This window comes from Podarcis pityusensis (assembly GCF_964106645.2).
Source record: "Podarcis pityusensis genome assembly, chromosome: 3".
In the NCBI taxonomy this organism is placed as follows: Eukaryota; Metazoa; Chordata; class Lepidosauria; order Squamata; family Lacertidae; genus Podarcis; species Podarcis pityusensis.
In genome coordinates, this window is record NC_138026.1 from 3,258,643 (window position 1) to 3,274,670 (window position 16,028).

The 16,028-nt window shown below is 41.9% G+C and overlaps 1 protein-coding gene across 2 annotated transcripts; it reads left to right on the forward strand.

Moving 5' to 3' along the window:
* Positions 1–238: 238 nt before the first annotated feature.
* Positions 239–15,798, forward strand: FAM161A (FAM161 centrosomal protein A). 2 transcript variants are annotated; one of them, XM_080997381.1, is made up of 7 exons: positions 242–420; positions 2,280–2,515; positions 4,015–5,199; positions 7,211–7,378; positions 7,557–7,656; positions 8,674–8,834; positions 11,264–15,798. In XM_080997381.1, exons 1-7 carry the CDS (start codon positions 286–288, stop codon positions 11,496–11,498), a joined length of 2,220 nt encoding a protein of 739 aa, XP_080853507.1. In that variant the 5' UTR covers positions 242–285; the 3' UTR covers positions 11,499–15,798. The 2 variants fall into 2 exon arrangements, with proteins under 2 accessions (XP_080853508.1, XP_080853507.1); XM_080997382.1 differs by lacking the exon at positions 7,211–7,378 and having other exon boundaries at positions 239–420.
* Positions 15,799–16,028: the final 230 nt, after the last annotated feature.

Genomic DNA, 16,028 nt, shown 5'->3' on the forward strand with positions numbered 1-16,028 from the left:
GTCTCGGGAGACAAGGGAGATTATACGTCAGTGCGCCTGGATGTCAACCACAAAGTCGGTGGTTCGAGCCCAGCCAAGGACAACGCAGGGGGCTGGACTAGATGACCCCTGGGGTCCCTTCCAACTCCGCAATGCAAGAGATAAGAGAAAGGACGAGAAGAGCATCTTGGCTCCGCGTTCGCCAGCGGGCGAGGGCTTTCTGTCCCGCGGGAGCCGCCGTAGCGCCGTCGCCTTGGCAACCGAGCCGGGCCAAGCGGCCTTGCGCTGCGCCGCCCGAAGAGAGCCATGGACGCGGCCCACCGAGCCGCCCTGCTCGCCGCCTCCTGCCTCCACACGCCGGTGGACCCCCGCACCAGGGCCCCGGTCGCGCTCTACGAGAGGGAGGGCGGGCGGCCCGCGCCGGGGGGCGGCGAGCGGCAGGTAGGCCGAAAGCGGGGGGAGGCCGGAGGCGGCGGGTGGGGGGGAGGAGGCTGCCCCCTGGTGGCCGCGGGAGGGAACGGCAGGAGGAGCCTTAAGGTCTATTATACACACTCGCACACATGCAATCACCGCAAAGAAAGAAAAATAATAATGAACACCCAGTAATTAGCAGGCTACTATTTTGTCAAAGAGCAGGGAGGGGGATTAGGCTAGATGGAAGTTAAATCTTCTTATTGTTTTTGTTTATTTATTTATTTCGCACAATTTATACACCGCTTGATTGTTAAAAACCTCAGAGCTTTTTAGAAAAAGATAAAACAATAAAATCGAGAAAAATTCACAACCATAGTTTAAAACCTGCAGAAGTTAAAATACTGAAACAGATTAAAATTACCTGAACTTTCTAAGCACCTGGGTAGGCTTGTCTAAACAAAAAAATTATCTATTTTTTAAGCTTAAAAAGGTAAACGTAAGCTTGCTAGTCACTTTTTACCCAGAAGATTGCCAAGTGACACAATGCCTTAAGAGAAGGGAAAATATTGGGCCATGGGGAATTATACATCAATACATCGTCTAACGTAACATGTATGAAAAAATAAAAGCAACACAACCACCATGTAAATAACTAGGAGAAATCAGCAACCAAAGCTTTTCCAGCTGTGATTGCAATGATTGGAAATCACAAATGCTAGCAGCTAAGAAAAACAGTTGTTAAACCAAATATGCTTAATAAGAAAGAAAGAGAAACACTGAAAGATTGACAACTCCTCTCAAAATCACCCATGCTTGTGCCTTGACTGAGTGCCGGATTGGCACACATTTAACCAGCAAGGTTTGTATTAGCACAATGAAAACTCTGCGAGTGAAACATGTGCCTCTTGTGCACTTTTGCTTTAAACAGAGGTGGCAGTTCTTTCTGATGTTGGGAGTAACCATGACATTTTTTATATGCTGGGCTGAAAATGCTGACCGTCGGATATTGCTGTAGGTCCAGTTTTGTTCTGTATGAGTGGAAGTGGTACCTTGCCAGGCTGTGCTAAGGTCTGCCTTTCCTCTCTGGCAGTCAGGAGAGTGCATATTGTAAAGTCTGTGTGTCTTTGTGTATGATGGATTAGGCTCTATGACACATGGGTCGTCTTCCTGCCTCCCCTCTTTTCTGCTGCCAGTCATGTCACTGGGCTGTCACTTAGAACAAGAAAGGTGGCAGACTGAAAACCTGCTGTTTAATGAGTAGTAGTGTTCTAAGAATAAAAGCTTGCACTTTTAAATTTGTCAACTGCAAAGGTAATAACACTGCAAGTTTTGAAACATTCTAAATTCTTTAACTTGCATGCTTTTTTAACAATCAAGTGGTATATAAATTGTATGAAATAAAGGAAAACCGATGGAATCAATTCTAAATGGTTTTACTTCTCTTATTGCATTTTGATTGAAGACATTAGCATAGGTAATGTTTCTGAGAATTTGCAAGTCTCAAATACTATAGGAACCAGATGGTATTTGTATACCAAGCCTACACAAATCTCTTAATGAGCTTTACATCAAAGGAGTCAAAATGAGTTTACGTGCAGCTAACCAGAAAGGTACATAGTGTTGTAGTACAGCTGTTGCTGAAATGCAATTATTCATTTGAGATTAGAAATAAAAATGGATTTAAATGTTTATTACAGTTGAGCAACTTTGGCTACAGGATGATGTCATGCAGATTGGACCCTACTTTTACCATGTCTCAGCAGTTTTCAGTGCTGAGAGACGCCAAGTTCCACAGTTTGTGGCACCTACCACTTGACCAAATTATTAGCATTTTATACTTATTTCTCCAAGGGGAATGAAAACATTATAATAATATTCTGTTTTAGGATAGTTTGGATCCTGAGAGACAGCAGCGTTCTACTGGACATGCCAATTGCAGAGACTGGATAGACCTCTCCAAAATGTACCTTTCGAATCAAGAATATTATTTAAAGCTGGAAGAGCTTAAGTACGCTCACCTGGAGACCATGGCAAAATTGGAAAACATGTATCGGAATAAACTGTATCTAAAAGATGTTCAACCTTTAACAAATGTGGATGTGACCCATAGTATGAATGATAGGTATGGTTTATAATCTATTTTTGTCGTATTATTAATTCTCTGAAGATGTTAAATATAGTAGTTACAGGCAGCAACCCTTTTAGGGGTTGACACGTGATTGCCGACGCGCAGGTCTTTTGGACCTGGAAGAGGGCAGAATGGGGGGTGGGGGGAGTGGGGGGCAGGGCATAATGGGGTGGGGTGTGCTTATGTGGGCTCTGCTGACACACGCAGGGGCCAGGAACAGAGCCCCTGCATGAAATAGTTGCTGCCTGTATATATATTATGGAGGAATCTGCATGCTGATAATCTCACCAAAACTGTGTTTTATATACTATATGCCAACAGCTTAATTTTTTTAAACTGCTGAAGAACCTTCAGTTCTAGATTTTTGTATCTGGCCGCACTTGTCTCCCTGCAGGTAACTCAGAAAGAACAGCTGAACAAGGAAGAAAACTGAGTATTGTGTGTGTGTGTGTGTTTCTTGCCTTGATTTGTTTGAAAATATCCTTAATTGTAGGATAAACTCCTTAATCCTACTGAAAACGTCAGAATGGGTTCAACTGTTGTGGTGTACAATAGGTTATATATAGATATAGCTGTTGGAAGGTAATTATTTAACTTTCAGAGTTACCGAGTGTGTAACACTGCTAATTGCTTAACTATGCTTAAGCAATTGGGAGTGCAGGATTGCATCCACTTTCTTCCCCACTCGATCCTTTTGGACTGGGGTGTAAATTCTTCCTAGAGATTTAGCACCAGTTAATTATTACATCGGATGGTGGCTTTAGCTGCTGCTAAGACTAACCAGGCTTCCTGCTTACATCAGAATCTGAAGCCATAGCTTAGGACAGTAATACTGAAATGGGACTGAAATGAAATTTTGGGAACATAGTTTGCGGCTTTAATACCAACTCAGTCCATTGATTCATCTAGCCCCATATTGCCTCACTGACTGGGAGCAGCTCTCCAGAGTTTCCAGTTGGCTTCTTTCCCAGCAACACCTGAAAATTCCAATGACTGAACCTGGGACATTCTGCATGCAAAGCAGAGGCTCTGCTAATGAGCTGTGGCCTGTCTCCCTATTCATAGTAACAAGTACTTTTGCATAGGGTTTTCCAAAGGTTTTAGAACACTGCAGATACTCCTTAGGAAGCGCCTTCTAAAATTAATTTTCAGTTTTGCTAATAGGAATACTTCTTATTTTTACTTCTAGTGATGTGAGTTCTGATTGCAGACATAAAGCTAACATCCAGCCTATGGTTGCTTGGTCCTAACACAAATATTTCACTAAACTGTACATGTTATCATAAGGAACAAATTCAGTTTGGGGAGAGCTCTTTTTCAGGCTTCTGGTAACAAAGGCGATGAGCTGGGACACAACCAGTATAGCCCAACCTTCTATACTGGTGGGATTCTTTAGACTTGAAATGCTCCTCCATTCTGTTATTCATCAAAGCAGTCTGGTTATATTTTGCTGCTTGCAGAAAACTAACCTTCACATTTTTATTTCCTTTTAGATCTTGGGAGGCAAGCCCTTTTCAACCTCAGAATATGTGTAAATCATTTTCTGAGCCTGATTTGAACAATTCTTTTCATTCAGATTTATCTCATATATCTGATAAAGAAATAGAGTTAGAAGAAAATGACAGTGAAAACAGATCACTAACATTTGGTAAGGAGCATGCTGAAAATTCATGGGATAGATCATCTTTGGAGGACTATTCTCACTGCAACCAAAGTATTTTATCCAAATTACAGACTTTGAGGAAGAGCAGGAGGAAGAAAAAAAAGTGGTCCCCAAAGATCACAATACCTGAGCCTTTCCAGATGACTATCAGAGAAGCTAAGATAAAACAACAGAACATAAAGTCAAAGTCACTGATTGAACTGGAAAATAACTTGCTGAAGAAAGAATTGGAGGAGGAAGCAGAATGTCAAAAGAAATTCCGAGCCCATCCAGTGCCTGCTTATGTCTTTTTCCCTCTCTATCATGATATTATGCAGCAAAATGAAGAACGTAGAAAGTCACTAAGAGAGAGGAGGCGAGAGATCCTTCTAGCTACACAAAAGCCATTTCAGTTTATTGAGCGGGAAGCACAAAAGAAAGAAATGAAGAAAATGCAGTTGAAGGACGTTTCTTCACCAGAAAAGAAAGCAAAAGTATTCAAAGCAAAGCCAGTTCCTAAATTTGTTTATAGTTCAGAAATTAATGAGAAGCTAAAGGAGGAAGAGCTTTATAGAGATATTAGAATTCAGATGAGATCAGAAGAACTTCTGCGCAATTCATCTCTCCCTAACAGTAGGTTAGGAAACAGAGGCATTAATAAGAATAGGCAGCAAAATCATCTTGAGCTGACTAAAGAAGTGGAACACAAACCAAAGACCAAAGCCAAGGTCCCAGATTTTGAAATTTTACATCAAAAATTCCTGAAGCGGCTTCAGAGACAGAAGAATGTGAAACACATTACAGCCTGTGAACCCTTCAATCTCTGTACACCAAATATAGCATCCAACAAAGAGAAAATTCTTGAGGACATTCAAATGGATGAAGAAAAATTAAAGGAAACACGCTGGCCCTATGCTTCTTCAAGAGCTAAGCCTCAAATGAGGTCTTTGAATGCAAATTCATCTCCTTCAGGCTGTGAAGAATCTGTATCTCCAAGAATTACAGAATCTACAAGACGACGACTACAAGTAGTCAGGTGAGCTGTTCACAGGCCTGGACTGATGTAATTGTCGTTAGTTTAATTTCAAGTTGCTTGTGGAAAATAAAACCATGTTGATGCAATAAGGTACTAAATACTTGTTTTAGTTAATCGCTGCATATCTTAAGTGAAGTTAAAACTATGATCCACATGGGATTAATAAAACTATTATTCTCTGTTTATAATGGTTTTACTAATTGCATGTGGATTTTTTTTATATAAGTAGTTTTTATTGGTTTTCGTATCTGTTTAACAACAAATAAGTAGACAACTAAACATAATCATGTTAATCATATTAATTTTGGTTTCTTTGATAATGAAATATGAAGATTATCTTTGAATGCGTGAAATTCATGCTATTTTGGAGAGGAATTCAGTATTGCAGTAAGGCAATCATTTCATCAGAGCTAGCATTTCAGATGAAATGAACCCCCCTTTCCTTCCTCCATGTGCTGTTCTGGGGCTTTCAGGGAATGGGGGCAGGGCGGGGGGGGGGAAGTCCTTCTTCTCCCCATAATTGTTTTAAGCTACACTCCATTGTCAGCAGCTGATTTTGCGTCCCCTCTTCCCAGATCTTGTGTCTGGTGTTGGGGCACCAGTCACTTTGCCCTAGTTACACAACTGACAAGACCAAGGGGGCCAACCATTTCCTGAGTTCAGTGTTCTGATGTAGTGGTTGTAGCAATGGATGTCTCCAGAGAACTGTGGATGGATGGTTGGCTATGTTCTCTTTTAGGGCAAGGAAACCATCTTTGATTAGTCTCACGGTGGAGTATTAGAGGAAATACATTGTTACATTGCATGTATGTCTGAACTCACATGCATGTCCCACACTCGTGTATTCATACACACGCTACTGAGAGGTTTAGGATCCTTTGATAGAGTTATGATGTGCGTCCGTTGTGCCAACAAGAAGTTCCTACACCAGAGATGTATTATATGAAATGAAAGTGTCAGAATAGATAAATGTTGCTTCAGAAAGCAAAATTACAATTTAAGCAGGCAAAGAGTGAGTGAAAGAATCCTTAACTGTTCTCAAAAGCCTATAGAAAATGAGCGCGACAATTTCACCACAGAACCCACACTAATAGCAAGTCAATAAATGGAGCGGGGGAAGGTAGACTTGTCCTTGAAGCGAAGTAAGAATTCTTTCTTGGAGCTTGGAGAGCTAACCAACCATTGAAAACCATTGTAAAAATTTTAGCCAATTCATTCTAATGGAGAAGGGAGGGAGCTCTGAGATGAGCAATTCCTATAATTTTAGTATTTCTACTGTTCTGTTGTTCCTTCCCAGAGTTTCCTGCCTATTTCCCATTTTCTTTATTTTGCTTAATAAAACGTTGAAAGGATCTAGTGAGCAATGACTGAACTGTTTATCCTTGTTTACTTCCTGTCTTAAAGTTACCTTACTATTATCGTGATCATCCATTCAGGTGTTGATTAGATGTTATTAGTTGTTGCTAGATTTACACGTGCTGATATTTACACAAGGTATTTGGAGCTCAGGATGTCTCTTCAGTGCCTTCCAGGACATATTTTTGAGATACGGCTGGTACCAGCATCAAGAAAGTTCATAATGGGGATCTCCTGTTATATTAAGTTATGCCAACCTTCTTACTCATTCCATGATCTACAATAATAAGTCATAGAAAAAGTTGAGATTGACATATACCCATTCACATCATTTTTTATTAAATGTATCACAAGACTTAACAAAATATTCCAGCAATTCAAAAGAAAGAAAGAAAAACAATTGCGCACAATCATGTATAAGGGTAAAGAGATAAAACATATTTTTAAATAATAAAAAAATAAACTTACACAAAAGAGGCAACATGGCAGTATTCCAAGACAGGACACAGGCACCAGATGAAATAATATTTGGGTGGGATTTGCCATCTGTGTGAAGTACATTACTTCTTGATCTGTGTAAGTTTATCCTTGAAAAATTCTATAAAGCCTTTCCTCAATTTAAATTTATTTAGTTCTACTTTATTTTGTTATTCAGGGAGTCAGCAGAGGAAAAAAGAAAGGTAGAAGAAGAGAAGAAGAAAAATAAAACAAAACAAAAAGAAAGAGCAAGAAAGCTACAGAGACTTATATACACCCGGGCTGAGGCAAATGATCCCCATCAAAGTCTAGCTCAGATGCATAAATCGAAGTTTAAAATACTCAGGTATTCTGCTATTGTAGCCTCCAAATCCTGACCCAATAGGTGCAAGATCATTAGTTCCGTAGCAGGCCCTCAAAGTGTGTAACATAGTTTAGTCTTGCTGCTTCTATTTTTATTTCGCTGTCAAAGTTCATGATTAAATTCCATACCATTTCCATGTCATGGTATATTAAAAAAACAGGAAACATGAAAAGCAGAGAATGAAAGAATATCTCCAGGAGCTGGAAGAAATGGAAGAAAGAGTGAAAAAGAGGCCGCTGTTGTTGGAACAAGCCACACAGGTTATTGACATCTCTCATATATTGGGGTGCCAGCTTTCTTCTTTATCTGATGATCAAGAACTGTCATTGAGGTGATGCAAGTTATGCCACCCTCCCAGGCTCCGGTCTCCCGTTGCATCACTTCTGTCTGCCTCATTTCATTTGTCTGTGCTTTCTCAACCAGCAATGATTGCTGCCTTCCTGGTTATAATTGTGTACAGTAATGTCCCAGTTAAGCTGTCTTATTTTATACTCTGCATTCCTAATCCACCCACCACAGTGTGAAGAGTAGAGGAGATGCCACTTAATTTAACTGTGATTATTTACACTTGTTTTGTTTACTTGCTTGATTTCTAGTCTGCCTTTTGATCCAGAAGGATCCCAAGCGGCTTACTTAAAATAATGCAACAACATTAGGTTTGCTTCTTCCATTTCTGGCACATGGTATTGCTCTGTGGTAGTATGTCTTCCCTTCTACCTAAGGCTGCAAGTCAAGGGCAGAGATGGATGAACCAGCCCTAGCTGAGCAGATATGTAATCTAAACGTTTAATATTTTTAACATGTAATTTAAACATTTAATGTGTTTGCCGGTGCAGAGGTGTTGAGTACCAAATTTAAAAATCCCACTGTCTAAAGCTTTGTGTTTGTGTTCCACAACATTTTCATGCTCTGAGGTCATGGATGTTTGGCAAGCAGTGTACACATCCACAGCCGTATACAGTGGTACCTCAGGTTACAGACATTTCAGGTTACAGACGCTTCAGGTCACAGACTCCACTAACCTAGAAATAGTACCGTGGGTTAAGAACTTTGCTTCAGGATGAGAACAGAAATCATGCGGTGGTGGCGCGGTGGCAGCAGCAGGAGGCCCCATTAGCTAAAGTGGTGCTTCAGGTTAAGAACAGTTTCAGGTTAAGAACGGACCTCCAGAATGAATTAAGTTCTTAACCTGAGATACCACTGTATATTCTTTAAATTTAAGAGTATCTTAGTAATGTATTTTGTTATTCTTTTACTCTACCTCTCCTAAAATATAGAAAAATGCACGAATAGCAGCCGAGAAGCATTACTCCGGTATTCTTCGAGAGCTGGGACTATGTGAAGAGTTTGTTTCAAAGAAAGGTGAAACAGCTACAGAAATGCTTTTGCAGGACCATTCCAGTGGTGGCTCTGACATTTTGACAGCAGACGGCGAAAGGTAAATACTGCCAGTGGTTGCCATAGATCATGATGGGCAACTTGTGGCCTTCCAGATGTTGTTGGACTCCAACTGCCAGCAACTGCCCAGCCAATGTGGCCAAGGATCAAGGATGATGGAAGCCGTGGTCTAAAAAAATTGGGAGGGATGCAGATGCCCCATCCCTGCCCTAGATGTTTTAAGAGGAAGACTGACAACTTTAATCTCAAACTGCCCCTTTTGCTGTAGCTTATTCTAATAGCACAGAGCTCTAAAATCCAAAGCCTCATGTCCATGTGGTATGTCTGTGCCTCCTCTCTGGAGAGAGACTTAAATCTCCATTGGGTGACAGCATCATGTGAGTCAGCATCGACTTCCCTTCCCTCGTTTTTCCTCTGCTATCCCAGTCTGGTCTAGTGGGTTCCCCAACTCTCCAGAGCACATTTGGGGGGCATGCAGGGGACTACATGGGAGATGGTGGGAGATCTGTCCTCCCAGCTGTGGTCATTCTACTGGCAGATGGACACTGTTGGATTTCACCCATTGAAAAGAATGTGAAAATATTCACCGCCCTTATACCTGCAGTTGATTGGTGGATTGATGAATTGGTGGTAAAAGTACTCAAAGTAAAGCAAACTGCCAAAACCCAAAAGTCCACGGATGCTTCCTCTATCTGGGATTATGCTAAGTGTGCATTTCCCTTTTTACTCAGTTATTCGGTTATTACATCAGAACTGCAAGAACTGGAATGGGCAAGGTAATCAAGCAGCCAAGAGGTTTTATTTGCAGCTTTAGGAAGATCAACAGCAGACTTGGAGCTCTCTAGTGGACATGACAATAGCTGCCCTTATTTTTCAGGAGTGTTCCCTAGAATGGAGGGGCTGTGAGGCCACCCCCTGAACCATCCCATATACCGTATTTTTCGCACCATAGGGCGCACCGGACCATAGGGCGCACCCAGTTTTTAGGGGGGGAAATCAAGGAAAAAAATATTTCCCCCCCCCAGCCCCAAAAAGCAGCGTACAGGCTGCACACAACCTCTCCCTGCCAGAGGGGTTGTGCGCAGCTATGGAAGAAGGCAAGGCAGCGAGCGGGATGGATCCCGCTCGCTGTTTTGGCTTCCCCTTTAGCCCCGTGCAGCCTCTCCTTGCCGGGGGAGGCTGCGTGGGGCTAAAGAAGCCATAGCCCCGTGCAGCCTCTCCTTGCGGAGGGGTTGCGCGCAGCTATGGAAGAAGGCAAGGCAGCGAGTGGGATGGATCCCGCTCGCTGTTTTGGCTTCCCCTTTAGCCCCGTGCAGCCTCTACCTCCTGGGAGAGGCTGCGTGAGGCTAAAGAAGCCATAGCCCTGTGCAGCCTCTCCTTGCCTGAGGGGTTGCGCGCAGCTATGGAAGAAGGCAAGGCAGCGAGCAGGATCCATCCCGCTCGCTGTTTTGGCTTCCCCTTTAGCCCCATGCAGCCTCTCCTTGCCGGGAGACGCTGCGCAGGGCTAAAGAAGCCATAGCCCCGTGCAGCCTCTCCCGGAGGGGTTGCGCGCGGCTATGGCACAAGCCTGCATTCGCTCTATAGAACGCACACACATTTCCCCTCAATTTTTGGAGAGGAAAAACTGCTTCCAATAGAGCGAAAAATACGGTATACGAATCATGTTGGAACATTAGTAATTTTAGCTTGATAGCTTCTAATTGAGCTGAGCTAGCTGGGCTTGTGGCTGATTATTCTTTGGAGACTGACTGGCACTTATAGCTAGAGCTAGGTCCATGAGTATGAGGACCAACCACATGCATGGCTCCAATATCGGAGTGCTGATTTTAAAAACAAGGCTATTCTGTATATTGCTTCACACAGAAAGCAGGCTGTTTGGAGACTTGCTTCAGGATGTCCTCAAGAAAGGACACAGTGATGGTTTTATCACTTACTGTCTTCTTACAGTCAAGATGGAGAAGGGCAGGCATTTAGACTTTGCATGCTGCTCCAGGATTCTTTGTTCTTGTGGGCTTACGATCCATTTCATCTGGGGGACAGTGATCTTCTGTACCAGTGCACCCTTTGAATATACGTGCATGGCAGCCTGATGGCTTCTTTGTTCATGAGGCATTCCGAGATTGATGGTTTTGTCTCTGCAGATGCCTCCTTTGAGGGTATCTGGGAGGGTTCAGGGCACATGGGCGGGGGGAAGGAAAAGTGAGAGGACCTGCTGCACAAAGCATAAATCCTTGCACTGATGGACCTGTGACTTAGTGCTGCATTGGATGCAAGCCATAATGCTACACAAGTTGAAACTAAATTTTGCAATGCAATAACATTGTCACCAGTGCAATAACACGAAATCACGCCAGTTGACAAATTTGAAAATAGCTCCTTATGGCTGTGATCTGATTGGGTCATAATATGTATTCAGCTGTTCTTCAGAGGATGCCAATGGGCAGTGTTTTTCTTCTGTTTCTCCTGTAGTGATAATGAAAATAAAGCAGGAGATGGAGAATCTGAGAGAGAATGGGAGAGCTCACAGCTCCATTCTGCCCAGTCTTGTGGAGAGGAGGATGGTGATGAGGAGGATGTGGAAGCCTCTGAAGAGGAGGTGGACATGGAAGCTCAGCCAGATGACGATGGCCAGGAGGCTCCTGAGTATGAAAGTGAAAACAATGAACAAGCTGCCACAGAAAAATCCAGTGATGATGAAGGCTAACTGAAATGCATGTTGTGTGGGTTTTTGTATTTTGAATTTATTCTGTTGCTCCAAATAATATAAGAGATGGAGAAAATGAGACAACTGGTGCAAATAGAGTTTTGAAGCATTTTTAATGTGTTGATCAGCTGTGAGTTTTCAACTGGCTTATTTTATTTATTAAATTTGTAGACTGCCCTATATCTGCAAGTCTCAGGGTGGTTCCCAGGATAAAATCAATATAAAACCACAAAATTCATAATCAAAACAAAAACAACCCAGTAATCCTCACCCCACATTTTAAAAAGGCATAGGATGTCAACCAACCAAAGGCCTGGTTAAAAAGGAACGTTTTTGCCTGGCACCTAAAGGTGTATAATGAAGGCCCCAGGCAAACCTCCCTGGGCAGAGCATTCCTCAGATGGGGAGCCACTGCAGAGAAAGCCTGTTCTCGTGTTCCCACCCTCTGGATCTCGTGGAGGAGGCACACGAAGAAGGGCCTCAGAAGATGATCTCAGGGTCTGGGTAGGTCCATATAGAAAGAGGTGGATCTTTGAAGTATTGTTGTCCTGAGCCGTTTGGGGCTTTATAGGTTAAAACCAGCACTTTTAATTGGGCCCAGAAACTAATTGGTAGCCAGAGCAGTTGGACCAGGATTGGTGTAATATGCTCAAACTGTCTTGCCCCAGTGAGCAACCTGGCCGCTGAATTCTGCACTAGCTGAAGTTTATGAACTGCCGTCAGAGGCAGCCCTACATATAATGCATTGCAATAATCCAGCGTAGAGGTTACCAGAGCATAGGCAACAGTAGATAGGCTATCCCTGTCCAGATAGGGGCATGGCTGGGCCACCAGGCAAAGCTCATAAGCTCTCTGGCTCTCTGGGCCACTGAAGCCACCTTTCATTTACTCCTTTTATTATAAAAAGCAAAGGTAGCTGTGTTGGTCCCTAAGGGGAAAATCCCCCTCCAAAATCTGCAGTTTGCAATACCTTATTAGGACAAATCGAAATATCACAAAGCAGTGGCAAGCATTTGTGTTTTCCAAAATTCTTAATCAGGCAAGATATTACATAGAGCAAGGGCAGGGGAATGAGGAAAAATAAGCAAGTATAAAGTATATAGATTTTAGTAGAGGTGTGCATCAGCTGTGTGTAGAGGCTGAATAACAAGGTGAATTAGGCTGATTTGAGGTATCCCCCCAAGTTGAAGCACAATGTATGTAATCCCCCTTCTCAGAACTGGGTAAGTGCTCCCGCAAGGCCATGTGATTTTCTGCTTGTTTTGTACAGAATAGTTCTGTTTTTTTGTATATCTCTCTTTCTCTAGGTCCATGGGCTTTGTAAAACACGAGACTGCTAAAAATGTTGCTTGTAGAGCCCTGAAGAGATTTGGATTGAATTTTGTTAAAGCACAGCAGCAGAGGATACTTTTTAAAAGTTAAAATTTACATATTTTTCATAAATTCTTTGCTGCCCCGCTTTAATCAAACCAAAAGAAATCTCTCCAGGCTATTTTCTAGAGAGCCTCATATTGTGGGGCCTGTATCAGACGTCTGAAGGCCTACCTTGGAGGACACAAACAGCCACAGGAAAAAATTTTTAAATGTAGAAGCAAGAATACACATCACATGGACCTTCTATTTATTGTTTTAAGATAAGAAAGAGCAAGAGACAGTCTCCTTTGAAAAGATGCAACTGCTATGGATTTGGGTGTTTTAGTTGGCCTACTGAAGTCATTGCCCTAATATAGATTATGAAGGAAAGTTACAGCACAACTGGACAGGCTTTGTTTGCAATTTGGCAGCCTTAATCCACTCTGGAGAAGGCCAGTTATGCCTCTGTATTTTGTCTACTTTGGCCAAAGGGGGGGGGGGGCAAGTCCTAGGTATTTTTTGATTCTACACCATAGAGCTCTGTTTTATATAATGCAGCTTGGAATCCAAAACATAGATTGAAGTGATGAGAGCACAGAGCATGGCAGGAACAGAGAGAAATTACATATAGATTCAAAGCAAATCTTGGGCTCTGTGGACAGCCTTAGCTTTCAGACAGTGTTCCAGGGTAGAGATTGCAAACTGGTAAGTCTCTCTTTAGTGCTGTAGGGAATCAGGTTTTGCATTTAGGATTCTGGGACAAACAAGCAATGGCTGTTCTGCGTGTGTGTGTTCTATTTATTTCATAAAATTTATATACCACTTGTTTGGGGGGAAAAACCAACAACCCTCAAACAGAAATGTGGCAGTCTAAATGTTAGTAAAACTACAGATTAATTTTAAGTGATACTTTAAGTAAATGAGTCAATTGAAGCCCAAACTATTGCATAGTGGTCGAAGGGGGTGTCACTCTCAGAATGCAAAGTTCCTCTATGAGTGGTAAAAATCATCTCCCTCTGGATATACATTTTGCCCTGAAGCTTGCAGAAGCAATGGGAGCTTCTGGTCCACAAGAACCCCACACCCACCGTTGGGCAATGTTTTCCATTAGGAAGCACAGCCCTACAGCGCCATCTGGTGTTACATGTTTATTACAATAAAATGGATGAATGCAGCTGAGTCCCATGTGAATCAGTGCAGCAGAGCTTAGAAGTGGGGAAAGTTGCCAAGAGCTGTACCTCTAATTATTGCCAAGATTCATCTCTAAGATACAAACACTAGATTTGTAGCATCTGTGAACACTTGTTACTTCAAAACATAGTTGTACCCTGTTATTGTCATTTTTTAATAGTTTCTAACTTTTATTTATTCTGTCTTCGCTATTCCTTTCCATCTGAAGAAATTTCAGATCGCAAATTAGATCACCACACAATAATTTTATTGAGTGAGTGGTATGGCATGCACTATGACAGTAACTGAGGTGGTACCTATACGTTCGGTCCTAGTGCTTGCCTAAGATTCCTTTGCTACATCATTTATCAAATTATTTCTACGTCACATTTTGGGGCACAGTCCAATCAGGTGGCTCACAGTATAATATCAATATGGACTCATCCTTTGAATTTTCAAAATGTAGGTTTACTGTTCTGTAAAGGGGTTGTGAAAATGATACTTTCCTCAGCAGTCATGAATCTCAGTATAGTGATAACATCTTTATACTAAAAGTGTTTTGAGTGTGATGAGGAAAATATAAAATGTACAAAAATTAGGTTGCAGCCAATAGGTTACTTTTTAATTATAGTTGGAAAAACAAAATGACTTAATATGTGTAGCAGTAAATGCTTAGCTCAGGGGTCGCCAGTGGTACTGTAGATCTCCATAAATATCTCTTCAAAAATCCTCAGTACAGAAGAACTTGTTCTTCCTACTCAGTTCCTGTTCGCATTGGCTCACCCTCCCCCCCCCACTGAACATGCCCCCATTTCATCTGTTTTGAACAGAGGAGAGGTACAAATAGCTTCCTTCTGAGAGCAGGTGTGGCAGTGGCTGGTCTAGTTGCCTTGCAGATTGCCCCATCACTTTGTGGTCCTGTCTCTCAGATGCAGTAGCAATGGCATCCCCCCCCCCCCGTGGCAGCCATTTTGTGTTATTCCACACTTCTGTGGCAATCCTTTTGTATTATACCACATCTCCATGGCAACCCTGTTCATAGGATCATAGCATTGTGGGGTTGGAAGGGACCTCAAGGCTCATCTAGTCCAGCCTCCTGTAATGCAGGAATCACATCTAAAGAGTCCTTGACAGGTAACCATCTAATCTCTGCTTCAAATGAATGAGTGTCCACCACCTTCCAGGGAGTCTGTTGCTATATGCCAGTAAGACATTTTCTCAAAATTTCCTCAAATATGGCCACCGACCCCAAAGAATTGGCAAACTGCGTCTTAAACAGACATAGCATGCAAACTGCTCATTTTTTATTTATTCAGATAAGATTTCATCAGTTACTCCAAGAGTTCCCCAGGTCTCAGTGCTAGTCTACTATCAGGAAATCTGAACGTTTTAAACCTCTGCTTATAATGTGGCTTCTTTAAAATTCAAAAGGACTTTTGCCATTGATTCAGCATCGTGTGGCTTAATCAGTGTTGCATTGATGCATTACTTTAAATATATACAGCATTTCAAAAATAAAACTTTTCTTACTGTTACAGTGTTCCTAAACATGTTAAAAACACAATAGTAATATCAGACATACATTGGTTATTAAATAATTATATGAAGATGCTGAGTACAGTGAAACAGCTTCTCTTGATTTCATTGAGAAGGTTACACTGGTTAAACTTGTATCTGGGGTCCTTAACTTGTGGTCCATGGATGGGCTTGAGAGGGTCCATGAACTGGGCAGAAAAGCAATGATTTTCCAATGCAATAAAATAAATTGAATGTGAAATTTTGTGTTTATGTGCTTTCTTCAGATTCTCAGGAGGGTTCATGACCCAAATAAGGTTAAGATCCGCTGCCCTACTTGTTAACTCGATGTCAAGTTTAAGATTTCCATTTCCATGTTCTGTTTTTATTTCGCCTTTCTTTACCATCTATCTTCTATATGGAGCTGCTTTTTCCAGAAACCATTACATCTCATAGAAGACTGTTTTCTGTCTCTCTTTTAAAAAATGAAAG